Source organism: Pogoniulus pusillus, chromosome 19, assembly GCF_015220805.1.
Source record: "Pogoniulus pusillus isolate bPogPus1 chromosome 19, bPogPus1.pri, whole genome shotgun sequence".
Classification (NCBI taxonomy): domain Eukaryota; kingdom Metazoa; phylum Chordata; class Aves; order Piciformes; family Lybiidae; genus Pogoniulus; species Pogoniulus pusillus.
In genome coordinates this window covers 11,257,551-11,272,384 of record NC_087282.1, presented here as the reverse complement: position 1 = coordinate 11,272,384, position 14,834 = coordinate 11,257,551, and the positions used below count along the sequence as shown (strand labels likewise).

The window sequence follows — 14,834 nt, the reverse complement described above, 5'->3', positions numbered from 1 at the left end:
TCGCCGCGGCGGGGGTGGAGCCTCCCCGGAGCGATGTCGCAAAGGGCCAATCGGAAAGCAGGGAGCGTGGGGGCGGGCAGAAGGCTTCGACCGGGCCAATTGGCGGCGTGGCCCCGCCCCCCGTGGCGCGCGGGGCGTGGTGGCCCCTCCCGCGCCGCTGGGGGAGGGAGCGGGGGCCTGGCCCGGCCCTCCCGGCGCTGCTGCACCGGCACCGGGTGAGAGGCGGTGGCGGGCGGCAGCGCGGGCCCTGACTTGCCCTCCTCCCCTCTCCCTTCCATTCCCTCCTACGGGTCTCGTTCCTGGCGCGGCGGTGAGGTGGGGGCTGCCTTGCCCTGCCTTGCCCCCTTCGCTCCCATCCCGGCGAGGCCTTCGCGGGACCACCCCGCCGCCCACCGATCCTCACGACTCTACCCCCCAGCCCTCCTCTCCCCTCCCGGTTCCCCTGGCCGCGCCCTGTCCACTTCTCCCCTCGCCGGTGGGTTTCCATGGCGACCCCCTCCCGGGGCGCGGGGGTTTCCATAGCGACAGCCGCCGCCCCCCACTCCCTCCCCCTCGCCCTCTGAGCCCCGCCGTGGCCCCGCCGGTCCCAGCCGCCGCCCCAGCGACTGGGGTGCTGAAGCGCCTCTTGCCTTTCCTCTTCCCCGCAGCCCAGCCGAGCCCAGCGGGGCTCCCGATGATGCCGGGGGCGCGGGCGGCGGAGGAGCAGCGCCTGGACGTGTGGCGGCCGCCGCCGCCCCAGTGACGGCCCCGCCATGTCGGTGATGGTGGCGAGGAAGAAGGTGGTTCGGAAATGGGAGAAGCTGCCGGGCAGGAACACCTTCTGCTGCGACGGCCGCATCATGATGGCCCGGCAGAAGGGCATCTTCTACTTGACGCTTTTCCTCATCCTTGGCACCTGCGCTCTCTTTTTCGCCTTTGAGTGAGTGACCCGGGGCCGCGACTCGTTCGGGGCTTGGCCGCCCGGTGTCCCCGGTAGTGGGAGGGGAGCGCGGTGGCCGAGGGCCGGGTGCGGTGCGGCTCCTTTGCGATCAGCCTCTTCACTCACAGCAGGTTGACCCCGCAGCTTCTGGGGAGGATGGACCTTCTGGGGCTTGTCACCAGCTCCTCAGCTGTGCGGCTGCTTGGTTGGGTCTTGCAGCCCGGGGGGACAGGGGAGTTTGGGTTGAGTGCTCCTCACCCAAGGGCGCTGCTTCTGCAGCAGCTGACACCAGCACTGGCCAAGCCTGTGTCCTGCAGCCCCCAGCTTAGGGCAGTTGGAGAACTACCAGGCTAAAGCCCTGGGCTTTGGAGAGGATCTGGCTACGCTTTGAGTCCATCTCAGCTGCCTGGGCTGCGGCTGAAGCACTGCCAGCAGAGGAGGACCTGCCCCTTCCTCCCAGCTCTCTGCCCGAAAACCAAATGGAAAGGAGAAAGAGACGGAATTTGCCCGAACGCTGGGGGCGTGGGGAGGGGGCCGAGCTGCCCTTCTTGCTCCTCTAAGGATGAGCAGGGATCAGCAAACAGCCAGGAAACTTTCCTCCCGCTGCCTCCGTCCACATGTTGATGTTGCTGGGAGGGAGGAGAAGTCCTGCGGGCTGTTGAGTAACGCAAAAAGCTCTTTAGGGCAGGAAAGCAAGCGGAAGAGACTGCTCACTGCTTAAGCCCTGGCTATTACCCCACATCCATAAAGCTCTTGGCTCAGATGCTGGCCTCCTGAATATCTTCCCCAGACTGGAGAGCTTATCTCGACCTCCCCCTAGCCTGACTTTGCTCTTCTTTGCTCCCAGACATCACTGGCAGCCTTGGAAAGGGCTTTCTGGAACAGTCTGCCAGGGTTGCAGCCATGGAGGGGCTGATGTTGGGCTTGGGCTGGTATGGGACTGGTTTTTCTGCTTAGTTGTCATGTAGCTTTGGAGGCTGTGCTGTGGAAGGAGGTGTTGATGGGGTTCATGGGTGAGGAAAGGCCAAATTATCCCTGACTCAGTCAGAAATCAGAGATAAGAGGTGACACTGCTGCTTGTTTGTTGTTTGGTTTTGCTGCCGTCTGAAAAATAGGGCTAAGACTTCCTGCCTTGCAGGAGGGACTGATGCTGGTGCTCCAGAAACAGATATTCCTGCTCCAGAAATGTGTATCCCATGGGAAAATTGCTCTGGCTCCCTGCAGAGTCCGTCCTCAGCAGAGGAGTGAAGCCACTTCCCGCTCTGCTATGGCTGCCTGGAGCAGAGCTGTGTTGGTGCAGTGGTTTGGCTGTGGGCACAAGCAGGCACACGGCAGGAAATTCCTGGAGAAGCCCTTTCCCATGCTCTGGGAGGTGGAGGTCTGGGGAGAGATTGCTCATGCTGAGACCTCCAGGAGATGCCCTCTGTGCTGGGCTGGAGGGTGCCTTCGTGGGGGGAAGTCTTGTTAGGAGCAGAATCCTCACTGCATTGTAATTAAATCCTGGTGGGTTTGGACAGTGGAGGTGAGGGAAAGTTTGGGATAATCAGTCTGATTCTCTGGCTGCACAGCACCTCAGTGTTTTCTGTTTGGAGGGGGTGGGTTTGTGTTCAAGCTGGCTGGGGATTTCTGAGTGTGAGACAGCAATGAGCTGTCACCTTCCCAGCCAGGAGCACTCCCCCATGTCTCTGTTTCCCTGGCCAAGCCCAGCAGCTGGGCTGCCCAGGAGCCCTGCTTGTCCTGTGTGCCTCCTCTGGGCACTGGGGTGCTTTGGTGCCAGGCCCTTGCCTTGGTCTCTTTGCTTTGCTTGTAGCTTTTGGTGTTTGTGCAGAAATTTGCTGTTTCCCCCTTGAAGTTTGTGCTGCAGAGGTGCACCTGGGGGCTGCTGGGCCCTGGTTTTGGAGAGCAGCAGCAGGGCTGGGTGGAGGAGTCCTCAGCTGACTGCAGGACAGTGCTGGGAGGGCTGGCACAGCTGAAGCTCTTGCGCAGTGACCCCTGCTTCGGAGGAGCCTGGGGAGTGCCAGGAGCCAGAGACACCTTGCTGGGAGCCAGCCCAGGCTCACTCCTCGCCCTCCAGGCTGCTGAGACTTGGCTCTGCCCACAGGCCTGGTGCTGGTTAGCAGGTGCTGACTGGCATCACACGTCAGAGATAAGCTGCTGCTGCTGCATTCCTTGCCCAGGAGAGTCCTTCCCAGCCCTGAGCTGCCAGCTCTGCTTGGGCTGCTGCTGCTGTGGGGCTTCTTTGCTCTTCTTCAAAGTAGCTGTGATGCCACCAGCATCTCTGTGGTGTCCTCAGCTGAACAGTCCGAGCCCTCCCCAGCCCCCTGGGTGGGCGTTTTTGTGTTTCCACCCCCTAGAGCTCAGAACTGGGGAAGTTTTTTCTCAGAGGAGCACGCAGAGCTGTCAGTGCCATACCTGGAGCTGCAGCTCCTCCCAGATAAAGCAGAGAGTTGTGGAGCTGGCCTGGCTCCTGGGGCAGAGCTCTGCAGTGGCTCACCAAGGGCACCTCTCAGCACCACCTTGGCAGCAGCAGCTCCTCCTGCTCCAGGACTGAGGCAGGGCCCTGCAGAGTCCCAGGGCTGTATTAACTGAGTCTGCTCTGACCATAAGGTGTCACAGAAAATCTGTTTGATGTCCTCTTGGCTTCGTCTCAGAGGTTCTGTCAGCCTCTGAGGGAGGGCCTGCAGTTGTCTGCCTGTGCTTGTGAGCTCAGAGCAGGAAGAGAAGCCCAGGTGAAGCACTTGAGTGGGATCCTTTGGGAAGCAAAGTGATGGAGCATCCTGTGCCTGGCTGCTGGGGATTTCTCACTGCCTCCCAGAGCCAGGGCTCTGCTTGCAGCTCTCCAGAGCAGCTGGGAAGGAGCCGGGTCTTTGTTGTCCCCAGCCTTGCAGCATGGACACTGGACTTCCACACACAACCATGGTGCCAATGATGCCAGGCTCTGGACACGGAGCAGGGCTGCTGTTTGCTTTTCCAGCTACGAGTTTATCACTTTGGCTTTGGCTGCTTTCTGAGCTGAGGAGAGATTAAAATGTCCTTGTTTCCTGAGGAGCTGATAAACGCTGCACTGACCCTGCCTGGGACTGAATGTTACTTTTCCAAGCCCCAGAGATCCCAAATTCTGCACTGAGGTGGCTTCCAGCTATGTCTAGGTCTGTGTCAGGCACTGCCAGAACTTACAGGCTGCTTGATTGGTCATTTTTTGGTAGTGGGAGCTGCTCTCAGGAGCTGAGTTGAACTTGGTGCCCAGAGCTCAGTTCATGGTGGTTGTGGAGATGTTTCTGACACTCCTGGTTTTGTTTCCTGCCCTTTACCTTGTGTGTGGACTCCTGCTCAGAAGACACCTTCACTCTCCTCGAGTCGCTTTGGCTGGAGGAGCCCATGGAGCCCGAATGTTAACCCAGCACTGCCAGGGCACCACCAAACCATGCCACTCAGCACCATATCTCCACAGCTCTGAAACCCCCCCAGGGATGGGGACTCCACCACTGCCCAGGGCAGCCTAGGCCAGGCTTTGACAACCCTCAAGGGGAAGAAACTGTTCCTCATGTCCAACCTAAACCTCCCTTGGGACAACCTGAGGCTGTTTCCTCTTGCCCTGTGAAGAAAATCCAGCAGTGTGCAGGGCAAAGCTGTACTGTGTGGAGCAGGTCTCTCAGGAGTGTTTTTGTGTTGCTGGGGCAGGCTGAGCTGCTGTGGGCAGCCCAAGCTCTGCCCAGGCACTGCCAGGAGCAGGCTCTGGGCTGTGGCACCGCAGTGTGGTAGTGCCCAGCTCCTTGGAGCAGCTGCTTCCACCCTTCCCGCAAGTGCATCAGCTCCTGGAAATGGTGCCAGGGCTGGGAGATGCAGAGGACTGCAGGAGCTCTGCTGAGGGGCAGCCCCTGGGTGAGGACTCTGCTTGGCTGGAGCTTGGCACAGGGCCATGTTATGTCGTGGGCTGATTTAGGGGAGCTAAAGGGGCGATCTGCAAGTGAGGTGATGATGAATGATGCAGCCCTGGAGAGCCTGACCATGAGATGTGCTCTCTGAGGGCCCTGGCTGAAGGCCACTTACATCAGGGCTGCTGTGTTTCTTCTCCAATTCCTCCAGAGCTCCTCTGCTCACAACAGACCTTCCCCAGTGGCTGCAAAATAAGCAGTCGAGCCCTCAACTCGTGGCACCTCCCAGCTGCTGCTTCTCCCTGCTCCCCCCACGCCCCCACGTTGCAATGATCTCTTTGTTGGAGCCTTCCTCACCCTCCCGTGGTGATGAGTTGTGATAGTGCTGTTATTGTCCACTGCTGGGTGACAAGGCGCTCAGGAGCAGGAGTGGAGGAGGAGCCACATCCCTGCATGCCAACAGTGTGGCTCTGTTGATTCTCAGCTTTTCCCTAACAAAAGATCTCTAAGATGTCTCTTATGCAACACTGGGAACCCCCTGGCTGAGCCTGGTCACACCGGAGACTGCCCAGTCGAGACCTCACTGCTGGCTTTACCTGTGCTGGGCATGTGCCCTGAAGGACACCTTCCTGGAAGCAAGGAATGGGATGGGAGGCACATGGTGGGCTCAGTGTCAGGTCTTGGGGTGAAGTTATCATGTGGTGGGGGTTTGTCTGGCTCAGGCACCTCTGACCTTTCCTCCAAGGCATGTTCATGCTGAGTGGAGGCAGCAAAAAGGGGACACGCTGCCGGGAGGGTTCTGCCCAGCCCCTGTGCTGCCAGGGCATGTCTGAGTGTCCATCACAGCACCTGGGTACTTGCTTTGTGGCAGAGGGACGGTGGTGGCAGGAGGGTGGCTTTGCTGAGCAGACATCTCATGTGCTGCAGTGGATGGTGGCTGAAGGAACCGGTGTTGCCCTCTCCTGGTGTGAGTTTCTAGGTGTCTCTCCCTATCAGAGAGCAGGCAGATGGTGTCTTCTGGGGCTTTGTCCCTGTCTTACCCCCTGCCCACCTCTGGGCAGATGTGCAGTCTGTTTGGGGTCACTTCTCTCTTGAACCTGCTGTGCTGGGAGCTGGCTGGAAGGGCTGGATGCCAGCTGGATGAGAGCTTCCTTCACCACCACAGCAGGAGGGATGGTCTCACACTCATCTTTTTCATCTCCTGGAATCACAGGCTGCTTCCCATCCCCGTGCCAGCCTCTGTGCTGTGCTAACATCAGCCCTGCGCTGCTCCTTCTTGCAGTGCTGAGGGTGGGCAGGACTCACTGCAGCCCCCAAGGGCAGGTTTCCAGCCACACAAAGCTGCCTAGGAAATGGTCAGCAGGGATTGAGTCACAATCCACACTCCTGCTCCTCCATGGGCTTAGCAGGGCTTGGGACTGACCCTGCATGTTCCTGAGTGCTGCTGTGTCCCGCTGCCAGGTCTGGCCATGTGCTTGTAGGTGCTTTGAAAAACCTGAGCTGCTGGGGTGCCCCCAGGCTGGAGGCTCCAGCACAAGTTCAGCTTTAACACAGGGCACAGAGCTGTTTGAAGCCCATCATAGGACAGCTACAGAAGCTGTCAGGGCAGCTGGACAAGGGTCACTGCAGCAGAACATGGCCAGCTTTTGGAAGAAGAAAGCCAGGTTCCTGCCCAAGATGGGATCCAAGGTTTCTGATTAATCTCTGGCTGGCTTTCAGCTCTTCCTAGACTTTGCCCTTGCAAAGGGAAAGCAAAGTTACCTTGGGTTGCCTGAGGATGGTGAGCTCAGGGCTCTGGCCACTCAGCCTGGCTCTTCAGGTGTAGGCAGGGCCTTGCAGATGGACCACTCTAAGGGTTGTGTTGTTTTGAGTCACTGCAGAGTGTGCGGTGTCCAAAGGTAAAGATAGTTTGGGGGTGGTGTGGACACTGTGTTCTGGCTGTGGCCAAAGCAAGCTGGAGTTTCAGTGTGAAGCTGTCTCTGTAGCTTGGCTGGAGCCAAGTGGTGGCAAACGAGAGTGCAGTGAGGTGCTGGGCTGGCAGCATTGGGTGCCGTGGGGGTACCAGGTGGAGCTGGGAGCTGCTTTGTGTTCAGAGAAGCTCTGGGTGGGAAGGCTCCAGAACGAAGTGGTTAATGCTGTGGATGTCATCTTGCTCAGGATAGTGGATCCACTGAGGGGAGGATCATCCCATGCCTACCACCTAAGGCAGGAGCCTTAGGCTTTTCCGCAGAGCAGGAATCTGGCTTGGATGCAGCACCATGGGGTCAGGGCTCAGTCAAAAGCCAGGGTGCTTGATGGGTTGCCCAGTTTGAGAGCATGCAAGGAGAGGTGGAATCTTGCACGAGCCTTGGGATTTGGGGGAGGCTTCTCTTAAACCCTGGGAAAGCTCCACAGGAGCTTCGCTCCCACATCACTGAGGTTTGCTGAAGGAATTTGGGTTAAAATATGTTTTCTTTCAGCCCACCTCATCTTGAAACCACAACTTCTGTACATCCTTCTGCAGGGCCTGTGCTGCAGTGCCTGTGGAGCTGTTTTTGGGTGTCCAGAAGTGACATGGCCGCGTCTGTGATTGATCTTCTTGCTGCTTTTGCCTCCATCAGCAGGTTTAGCCACTAAATTCCTCGTTGGACCTTTCAGTGCTTGGAAAGCAAACAAGCCTTATGCTGGGGTTGTCTTGGAGCAGAAGCCTTCCCACTTGGCTTGGAGCTTTCAGATCCTTAGCTCAGAGGAAGCAGATGTCCTGTTGCAGGGGAACGTGGCACTTCCATTCCTGAGAAGCACAGTGCAGGGTTAATCCCTGGAAGGTGGTCTCTGTGGCACTGTGTAGCCAGAGATTCCCATTGTCCCACTCTAGTCCCGTGCTTCCCAGCTGTGAGCTCTCAGAGCAGCAGCCTTGGTGCTTCCACAGGAGGCACAGTCCATCCCTCAGCAGATGGCTGCAGCAGGTGTTCTCTGGACAAAGTCCTTCTGCCTATCTAGTTCTGCTCCTGCTGCTGCCCATGACTGGGCAAAACAGGAGGTGGAAGCCAAAGGAAATCGCAGGGCGGTAGGGGTTGGAAGGGACCTGCTGTGGATCATCCTGTTGTTGAAGGGGGCTGCGAGAAAACTGGAGAGGGACTTTTTGCAAGGGCTCGTTGTGATAGGGAGCGTGGGTTGAAGCTTGAGGTGGGGAGATTTAGGCTGGAGATTAGGAAGTGACTGCACAGTGAGGGCGGTGAGGCTCTGGAACGGGTTGCTGAGGGAGGTTGTGGACTCAAGGCCAGGTCGGAAGGGGCCTTGAGCAAGGTGGTCTGGTGGGATGTGTCCCTGCCCGTGGCAGGGGGCTGCGACAGGATGATCTTTAAGGTGCCTTCCAACTCGAACCACGCCGCGGTTCTGTGAACCGAGTCCACCCCCACCCAAGCAGGGTCACTTAGGGCAGGGCAGGCCAGGCAGAAGGGCAGGAGAACCTCCGGTGCCTGGCTGCTGGAGGCTGCGGCGGTGCTTCGGGCACGGCCGGTCCCCGGCGGCGTTTCCCTGCGCTACTGGCGCACAGAAGGCAGCGCTGAGCAGCTTCTCTCCTCCAGACGCCCCCAAGGAGCCGTGGGCAGCGCGGCTGTGCCAGGCTGCGGGGCTCGGCTGCGGGGCTCTGAGCCGCGGCGCCGTCTCTCGGCAGGTGCCGGTACCTGGCGGTGCAGCTGTCCCCGGCCATCCCGGTGTTCGCCGCAGTCCTCTTCCTCTTCGCCATGGCCACGCTGCTGCGCACCAGCTTCAGCGACCCCGGCGTCATCCCGCGGGCCCTGCCCGACGAGGCGGCCTTCATCGAGATGGAGATCGGTGAGTGCGGGGCCAGCCGAGCTGCCGAGCCTCCTGCTCTAGCCGCAGAGCCCTGCTGCCTGCCGGCCCGAACGGGGCATCGTGCCACCTCCTGGCCGGTTTTCTTTGGCTGAGGCTCAAAAAGATGCTGTGGTGTTCCTGCTTCCCCTTCCAGGAACCTTTCACCTGCTGCTTTCTCTCGTAGCTGCGCAGGTACAGACCCAGCTGGCTTTGGGGAGGGGGTGCAGGGGCTTGCCGTGGGCCCCACTGATGCTTCAGGTACAGAGGAGGTTGGGTGGATGTTGGGTCTGGACAACAATACTGCCCTGGTCCCTCTCACCGTGCCCATGAAAGCTCTGGCATCCCTTTTCCTGCCTCCTGGCATCCCTGTTCCTACTTCCTGGCATCCCTTTTCCTGCCGCCAAGCTGCCAGTTTGGCTCTGGCCCATATCAGCAGAGCTGCAGCCGCTGACTCCAGACCCAGACAGCCCTGATCCCACTGGATCAGAGGCAAAGCAGGGAGATGAGAGACTGTTCGAGGCCTGTGGTGTCACAGCAGAGGAGTTCAAGGCCAGAATGGATGGGGCCTTGAGCGACCTGCTCCGGTGAAAGGCGTCCCTGCCCATGGCAGGGGGGTTGGAACCAGATGATCTCTCAGGTCCCTCCCACCCCAAACCCTTCCGTGATCTCTGCTGGGTTCCTTCCTGCAGAGGCCACCAACGGGACGGTGCCGCAGGGCCAGCGCCCACCGCCACGGATCAAGAACTTCCAGATCAACAACCAGATCGTGAAGCTCAAGTACTGCTACACCTGCAAGATCTTCCGCCCGCCCCGTGCCTCCCACTGCAGCATCTGTGACAACTGTGTGGGTGAGTGGGGCACCTGCTGCTGCTGCTGCTGCTGCTGCTGCTGCTGCTGCTGCTGCTGCTGCTGCTGCTGCTCCTGCCCTGGGACAGCCGCTGGTGCACAGCGGGGGAAGATTTCTGTCCTCTGGTCCTGGGTGGTTTGTGGCCCTAAACTAGGACAGTTCTGCATGTGGGCCTGCTCCCTGCCAGATTTCACCTGCCAAGCAAGTCTGGAGTGGTGAAGTGTAGAGACATGGGGACAGGTGGCCTCATCTTAAGCTCAAGGAGCTGGGCTGAGAAACTGAAGCCATGTGGTTCGTCTTTGCCAGTACTTGCTTGGCAGTGACTAGTCTCACCCAGGTCTGAGCTGCACTGAAGTGCTGGCCCTGCTAGGCTGGAGGGCTCCAGCAGAGAGCTGTGTCTTGTGTGAAGGCAGCTCCTTGCAGCACTGGAACAAGCTGCCCAGGCAGGTCATGGGTGCCTGCTCTCTGGAGGTGTTCCAGGTGAGGTTGTATGAAGCCTTGAGCAACCTGATCTAGTGGGAGGTGTCCCTGCCCATTGCAGGGAGGTGAGAGATAGATGATCTTGAAGGTCTCTTCCAACCCAAACCACTTAGTGAATCTGTGGAGATCCTGCTGTTGTGCTGAGCCCCTGGTTTTTGTACCCTTGATGCACTGCAGACCTGTCCTAGCCCACAGGTTACCTGCCCAGCATCCCTCCTCGTGGCAGACATCCCTTCCTTCTGGATCCCTTTCCTCCTCTGCAGCCCTTGGAGTGGTTGTGCAGTGCCTTGAACCCTCTCCACATTATTCCTGTGGGAGTAAACTGGCACATGGGTTAGACAGGAGCAGATTCTTCTTCTGGAGAACCCCCAGACCTTATCTAACCTGTGTGGAGCTTTAGTAGGAGCTCTCTGCCTCCACCTTAGCATGCAGAACAACTCATCAGTAAAATAGTTTTGCACTTCCTCACCTCCCCTGGGACAGGGGGCTGAGGTGTGGGACCTTCAGTTAGCAGAGGGCTTGGACATGTTTGGATTTGAGGCACAGGAGCAGGCAGCACCATGCTAGAGCAGCACTGATTCCACCTTGGCTTTCACAGAGCGCTTTGATCATCACTGCCCCTGGGTGGGCAACTGCGTGGGGAAGAGGAACTACCGCTACTTCTACCTCTTCATCCTCTCGCTCTCACTCCTCACCATCTACATCTTCACCTTCAACATAGTCTACGTAGCACTGAGTGAGTCTGGCTGTGGAGAGGTGCGGGGTGGCTGGGCTGGAGAAGGGAGCAGAGGGCACGCAGGTGGTGCTGTGAGCTGGTGGAATGGGGAAGGGACCTGGTCTTGCTGTGATGAAGCAAAATGTCTCTCTCTTGGTGTTTCCAGAATCTCTGAAGATTGGGTTTCTGAACACGTTGAAGGAAACCCCAGGGACATATCCTTCCACAGTGCTTCTCCAAAGCTGGGGGTCAGTGGGAGCTGTGTTGTGGAGGGGCTGGAGTCTTGATGCCCAGGAGTTTGGGGAAGGGGAGGCCGAGGAGGAATCTTCTCAATGCCTACAAATGGGTGGGGGGTGGGTGTCAGGAGGATGGGCTCTTCTCAGTGCTCCCCAGTTACAGGACAGGGAACAATGGGCACAAATTTGAGTATAGAAAGTTCCATCTAAGCGGAGCACTGAAGCAGGAGAAGTGGTGGAGTCTCCTTCCCTGGAGAATTTCTATACCCACCTGGACACATTCCTGGGCGACCTACCCTGGGAGATCCTTCCTTGGCAAGGGAGTTGCACTGGATGAGCTTCAGAGGTCACTTCCAACCCCCACCTTTCTGTGATTCTGTGAGTTTTCAGGGCCTCTTCTCCCATGATTCCAAGGGGAGGAGCAATTTGGTAGCTTCTGGGAGGAGGGTAAAAGAGAAAACCACATCTCTAAGAGAAGTTAGCATGCTGTGGTGACACAGCTGGGCTGAGACCGTTCCTAGGCTGCTCCCAGTCCTTAACTGTTCTCACTGTACTGGAGGTGCTCATCTGTTTCTTCACCCTGTGGTCAGTGGTGGGGCTAACTGGGTTCCACACCTTCCTGGTGGCACTGAACCAGACAACCAACGAAGACGTAAGTAGAATCTGTTCCTCTGAGCCATCTCCTGTTTCCCATTGCTCTCTCGGTGTGCCACCGCTGTGTCCAACGTGCCCCTCAAGGCGCCATGGGCTGGAAGTGGCTGTTGGTGGAGCAGACCTGAGCTTGTGCCCTGCCTGTTGCAGATTAAGGGGTCCTGGACTGGGAAGAACCGCGTTCAGAATCCCTACAGCCATGGCAACATCGTGAAGAACTGCTGTGAGGTGCTCTGCGGGCCTCTGCCCCCCAGGTATGCTCTTGAGGGGCAGCTCTGCCCTTCTCGCCTCCAGAGCAGGGCCCTGAGGAGCCCTCCTTGGCCTGGGACAAGGCCTGGCTGACCTTTCTGTCAGCGCTGCCTGTGTTGAGGGTGTCTGGAGGTCAGTGAGACAGGGCTAGAGGAGGGAGGAAAGGTCTTGTGTTACCTTCCTTGCATATCTTCCGCGATGCAGGCTGGTTTGAGGAGTGTCTCCCCTCCCCTGGGGCTGCACGTGAGCAGAGGCTTGTTCCAGTGGGTTCCCACCCTCTGAACTGGGCTGTTCTCCAAGGGGCTTGGCTTTGACAGGAGGAGCACAGACCCTGTAAATGAGGTTTGGGCTGTGCACGGCGTGTTTTGGAGAGAAACCCCTTCCCAGGAGCTTCCACCAGCACTTTTCCTGCCAGGAGAAGGAGTTGGATTCAGGGGAGGCAGGCAGGAAACTACTGGAGAGCGTCCAGTGGAGACTGTGAAGATGCTGAGGGGCTTGAAGCATCTCTGTGAGGAAGAAAGGCTGAGAGCCCTGGGGCTGTTGAGCCTGGAGAAAAGCAGACTGAGAGGGATCTTCTCAGTACTCAGCAAGAACTAAAGGGTGGGGGGCAAGAGGATGGGCCCAGGCACCTCTCAGCAGTTCCCAGTCACAGGACAGGAGGTTCCATCTGAGCAGGAGAAATTTCTTGTTGTGAGGGTGCTGGAGGCCTGGAGCAGGCTGCCCGGAGAGGTTGTGGAGTCTCCTTCTCTGGAGAGTTTCCAACCCCATCTGGACATTGTGATCCTGGGTGAGCTGCTGTGGGTGCCCCTGCTTGAGCAGGGGGTTGGACTGGATGATCTCCAGAGGTCCCTTTAACCCCACCATGCTGGGACTGAGGGTTTCTGTGAGGTGTGGGTCTCTGACGGTGCCTTTCTGCCCTCGCAGTGTCCTGGACCGCCGGGGCATCCTGCAGCAGGAGGAGAGCACAGCTCAGGAGCCATGCCCGCGGGGGCCCAGCGCTGCAGAGCCCACGGGTGGGCAGGCGGAGGAGAGCCGGGCGCAGCAGAAGGGTGCCAGCCTTCCTCACCCCAGTGCTGTGAGTGATGCCCTCAGGGTGGGGTCTGGTGGGAGCTGCTGGTGCTTTGGGCCAGCTGAGAGGAAGCTGATGGTGTGGGTGAGCAGGAGCAGAGTAGTGCTGGGGCCCTCACTGAGGGGCTGCTGATGGAGACCCTGGAGTGCTCTGGTCCTGTAAAGCTGCAAAAGAGACCTCCTTTGGTTCCCTTGAAGGAACTAGCTGGCGTGTTGGAGATGTTGGTCCTGCTGTGAGACACCCAGGACATGGCACTATGGAGGCTGGGAGGAGGGGTAGTAGGTGTCAGATATCTTGTTTGGGCGCTGAGTGCCAGCTGAAGGCTCTCCTGTGGCCGCTGTGGGTTCTGCATCCTTGGAGAAAGCCACCGGTCCCCTGGCCATGGCCCCAAGCAGTCTCCTCTGCCTCTGAGGATGTAGTTGGACAGGAGCCCTCCAGAGTGCCCTTTCTGCTTACATGACCCTGTGAGCATGGTGGGAAGTGCCCCTGCTTGGGGCTGGTGGAAGCAGCCCAGCTTGGTTCTGATGGAGTAGTGCAGTGCTCCAGATCTCCATGAAGCTGCTGGTTTGCCTGTTTGCTGCTCCCTGCTTTGCCCAAGCACAGCCAATACCTCTGCCTGGGGGAGCTGGAGGCAGGAGCAGGGTGGCAGGGCTGGGTGCCAGGTAGATGCCTTGCTTCAGAGTGTCTTCAGAGAGGTCACTGCTGTCTTCTCCCCGCCAGGTCCCTGCACCACCCCTGAGCACTGCGGAGATGTCGGAGGAGAAGCAGCAGACGCCTGGGGAGCTCCTGGTCCCGTCCCAGGACGCTGGGCAAGCGGAGCAGTAGCAACTGCCCGGAAGGGAGAACTTTCTTGTGCTGTCTGATGGAAGTTGGAGGAGAGGAGGAGAAGGGCTGGATGGCAGGCACAGGATTCCTCACGGCCGTTTTGCTTTAGTCTTTATCCAGCAGGGCGCGGGCTGGGCGCTGGCCCTGCAGGACGGATTGGGAACACGGGGTGTGGCCTGCCCTGCTCCCCCGGGGCCACCTGCTGCCACCAAGGCTGCTCTGCCCGCGGGCCGAGGCAGGACCTCTCGCTCTGCAGGTCGCCCTGGGACGTCGACACAGGCTTGGTGCCCAGGCTCGTCCCTCACTGTCCTGGGTCCTCAGCACCAGCTGGGTGGCCAGGGATGTCCCTCACCGTCCCAGGTGCTCAGCATGGGCTTAGCGGCCAGGGTCGTCCCTCTCTCCAGTCGTGGCTTTCTTGCTGAGAAAACTCATGGTGGAGCAGCTCAGACGTGAGGTTAGGGCCGGCCTGTTCCCTCCTGATGAGGAATCCTGGTGGGATGAGGGACAGCGGTTGGTGGCAGCAGTGTCCCCTCCCCCCTCCTCCCTCCTTCCCCTCCCCTGTGCCGTTGTTTTGTGCGGTAAGGTGGCAGCAGGGGGTGGCAGGAGACGTTTCGGGTTCCAAAAGGGCCAAAACCACTGGGAAGGTGTTCTGCTGGCAGCAGGTTTTTGAAGCAGTGCTCCTGCTCTACACGTGGCGTGCCCAGTGCCAGCACAGGAGGTGGTGGCAGGAGATGAGGACATATACTCCTTCCTGTCCCTTCCTGGGGCTCCCCAAGCTGGGGAGCTCAGGGAAGGAGCAGGGGCACCTGCCCATGTCCTGCTGCCTCTCTGCACCCCACGCTGGCTGCAGAGCGGCTGTGCAAGGGGTGTTTGAGCTGGGGGGGTCCTGCCTGTGCTGCTGGCTCTCTTGCTCGTGCTGGCACTGTGTTTGCTCTGGGCGTGGGCACCGTGCACAGGCATGCCCTCCCCATGCCCCTCCAGACTATGGCACTGCTCGGCTGCTGCTCTGCGGACCCTCTGCCCCCGTTCTGTGTCGTGTCGTCGTGTCCCTGTGTGCCCCCTGTCTTGCCCTGTGCTTCTCAGCCATCCTCCACTGGCTTTCAGAGCCTCTGCTCTTCTGCCCTGGCTTTGCCAGCTGTCCTGGCACTGGCT

At 59.2% G+C, this 14,834-nt stretch overlaps 1 protein-coding gene across 3 annotated transcripts; it reads left to right on the top strand.

The window, feature by feature from the left end:
- Positions 1 to 131: 131 nt before the first annotated feature.
- On the top strand, positions 132 to 14,417 carry ZDHHC9 (zinc finger DHHC-type palmitoyltransferase 9). Of its 3 annotated transcripts, none has more exons than XM_064159247.1 (10): positions 132 to 215; positions 648 to 919; positions 8,450 to 8,610; positions 9,300 to 9,458; positions 10,536 to 10,673; positions 10,819 to 10,867; positions 11,438 to 11,540; positions 11,690 to 11,793; positions 12,713 to 12,863; positions 13,578 to 14,417. In XM_064159247.1, exons 2-10 carry the CDS (start codon positions 753 to 755, stop codon positions 13,680 to 13,682), a joined length of 1,137 nt encoding a protein of 378 aa, XP_064015317.1. In that variant the 5' UTR covers positions 132 to 215; positions 648 to 752; the 3' UTR covers positions 13,683 to 14,417. The 3 variants fall into 3 exon arrangements, with proteins under 3 accessions (XP_064015317.1, XP_064015318.1, XP_064015319.1); XM_064159248.1 differs by lacking the exon at positions 132 to 215 and adding an exon at positions 229 to 475; XM_064159249.1 differs by lacking the exon at positions 132 to 215 and adding an exon at positions 248 to 315.
- The last annotated feature ends 417 nt before the right edge of the window (positions 14,418 to 14,834 follow it).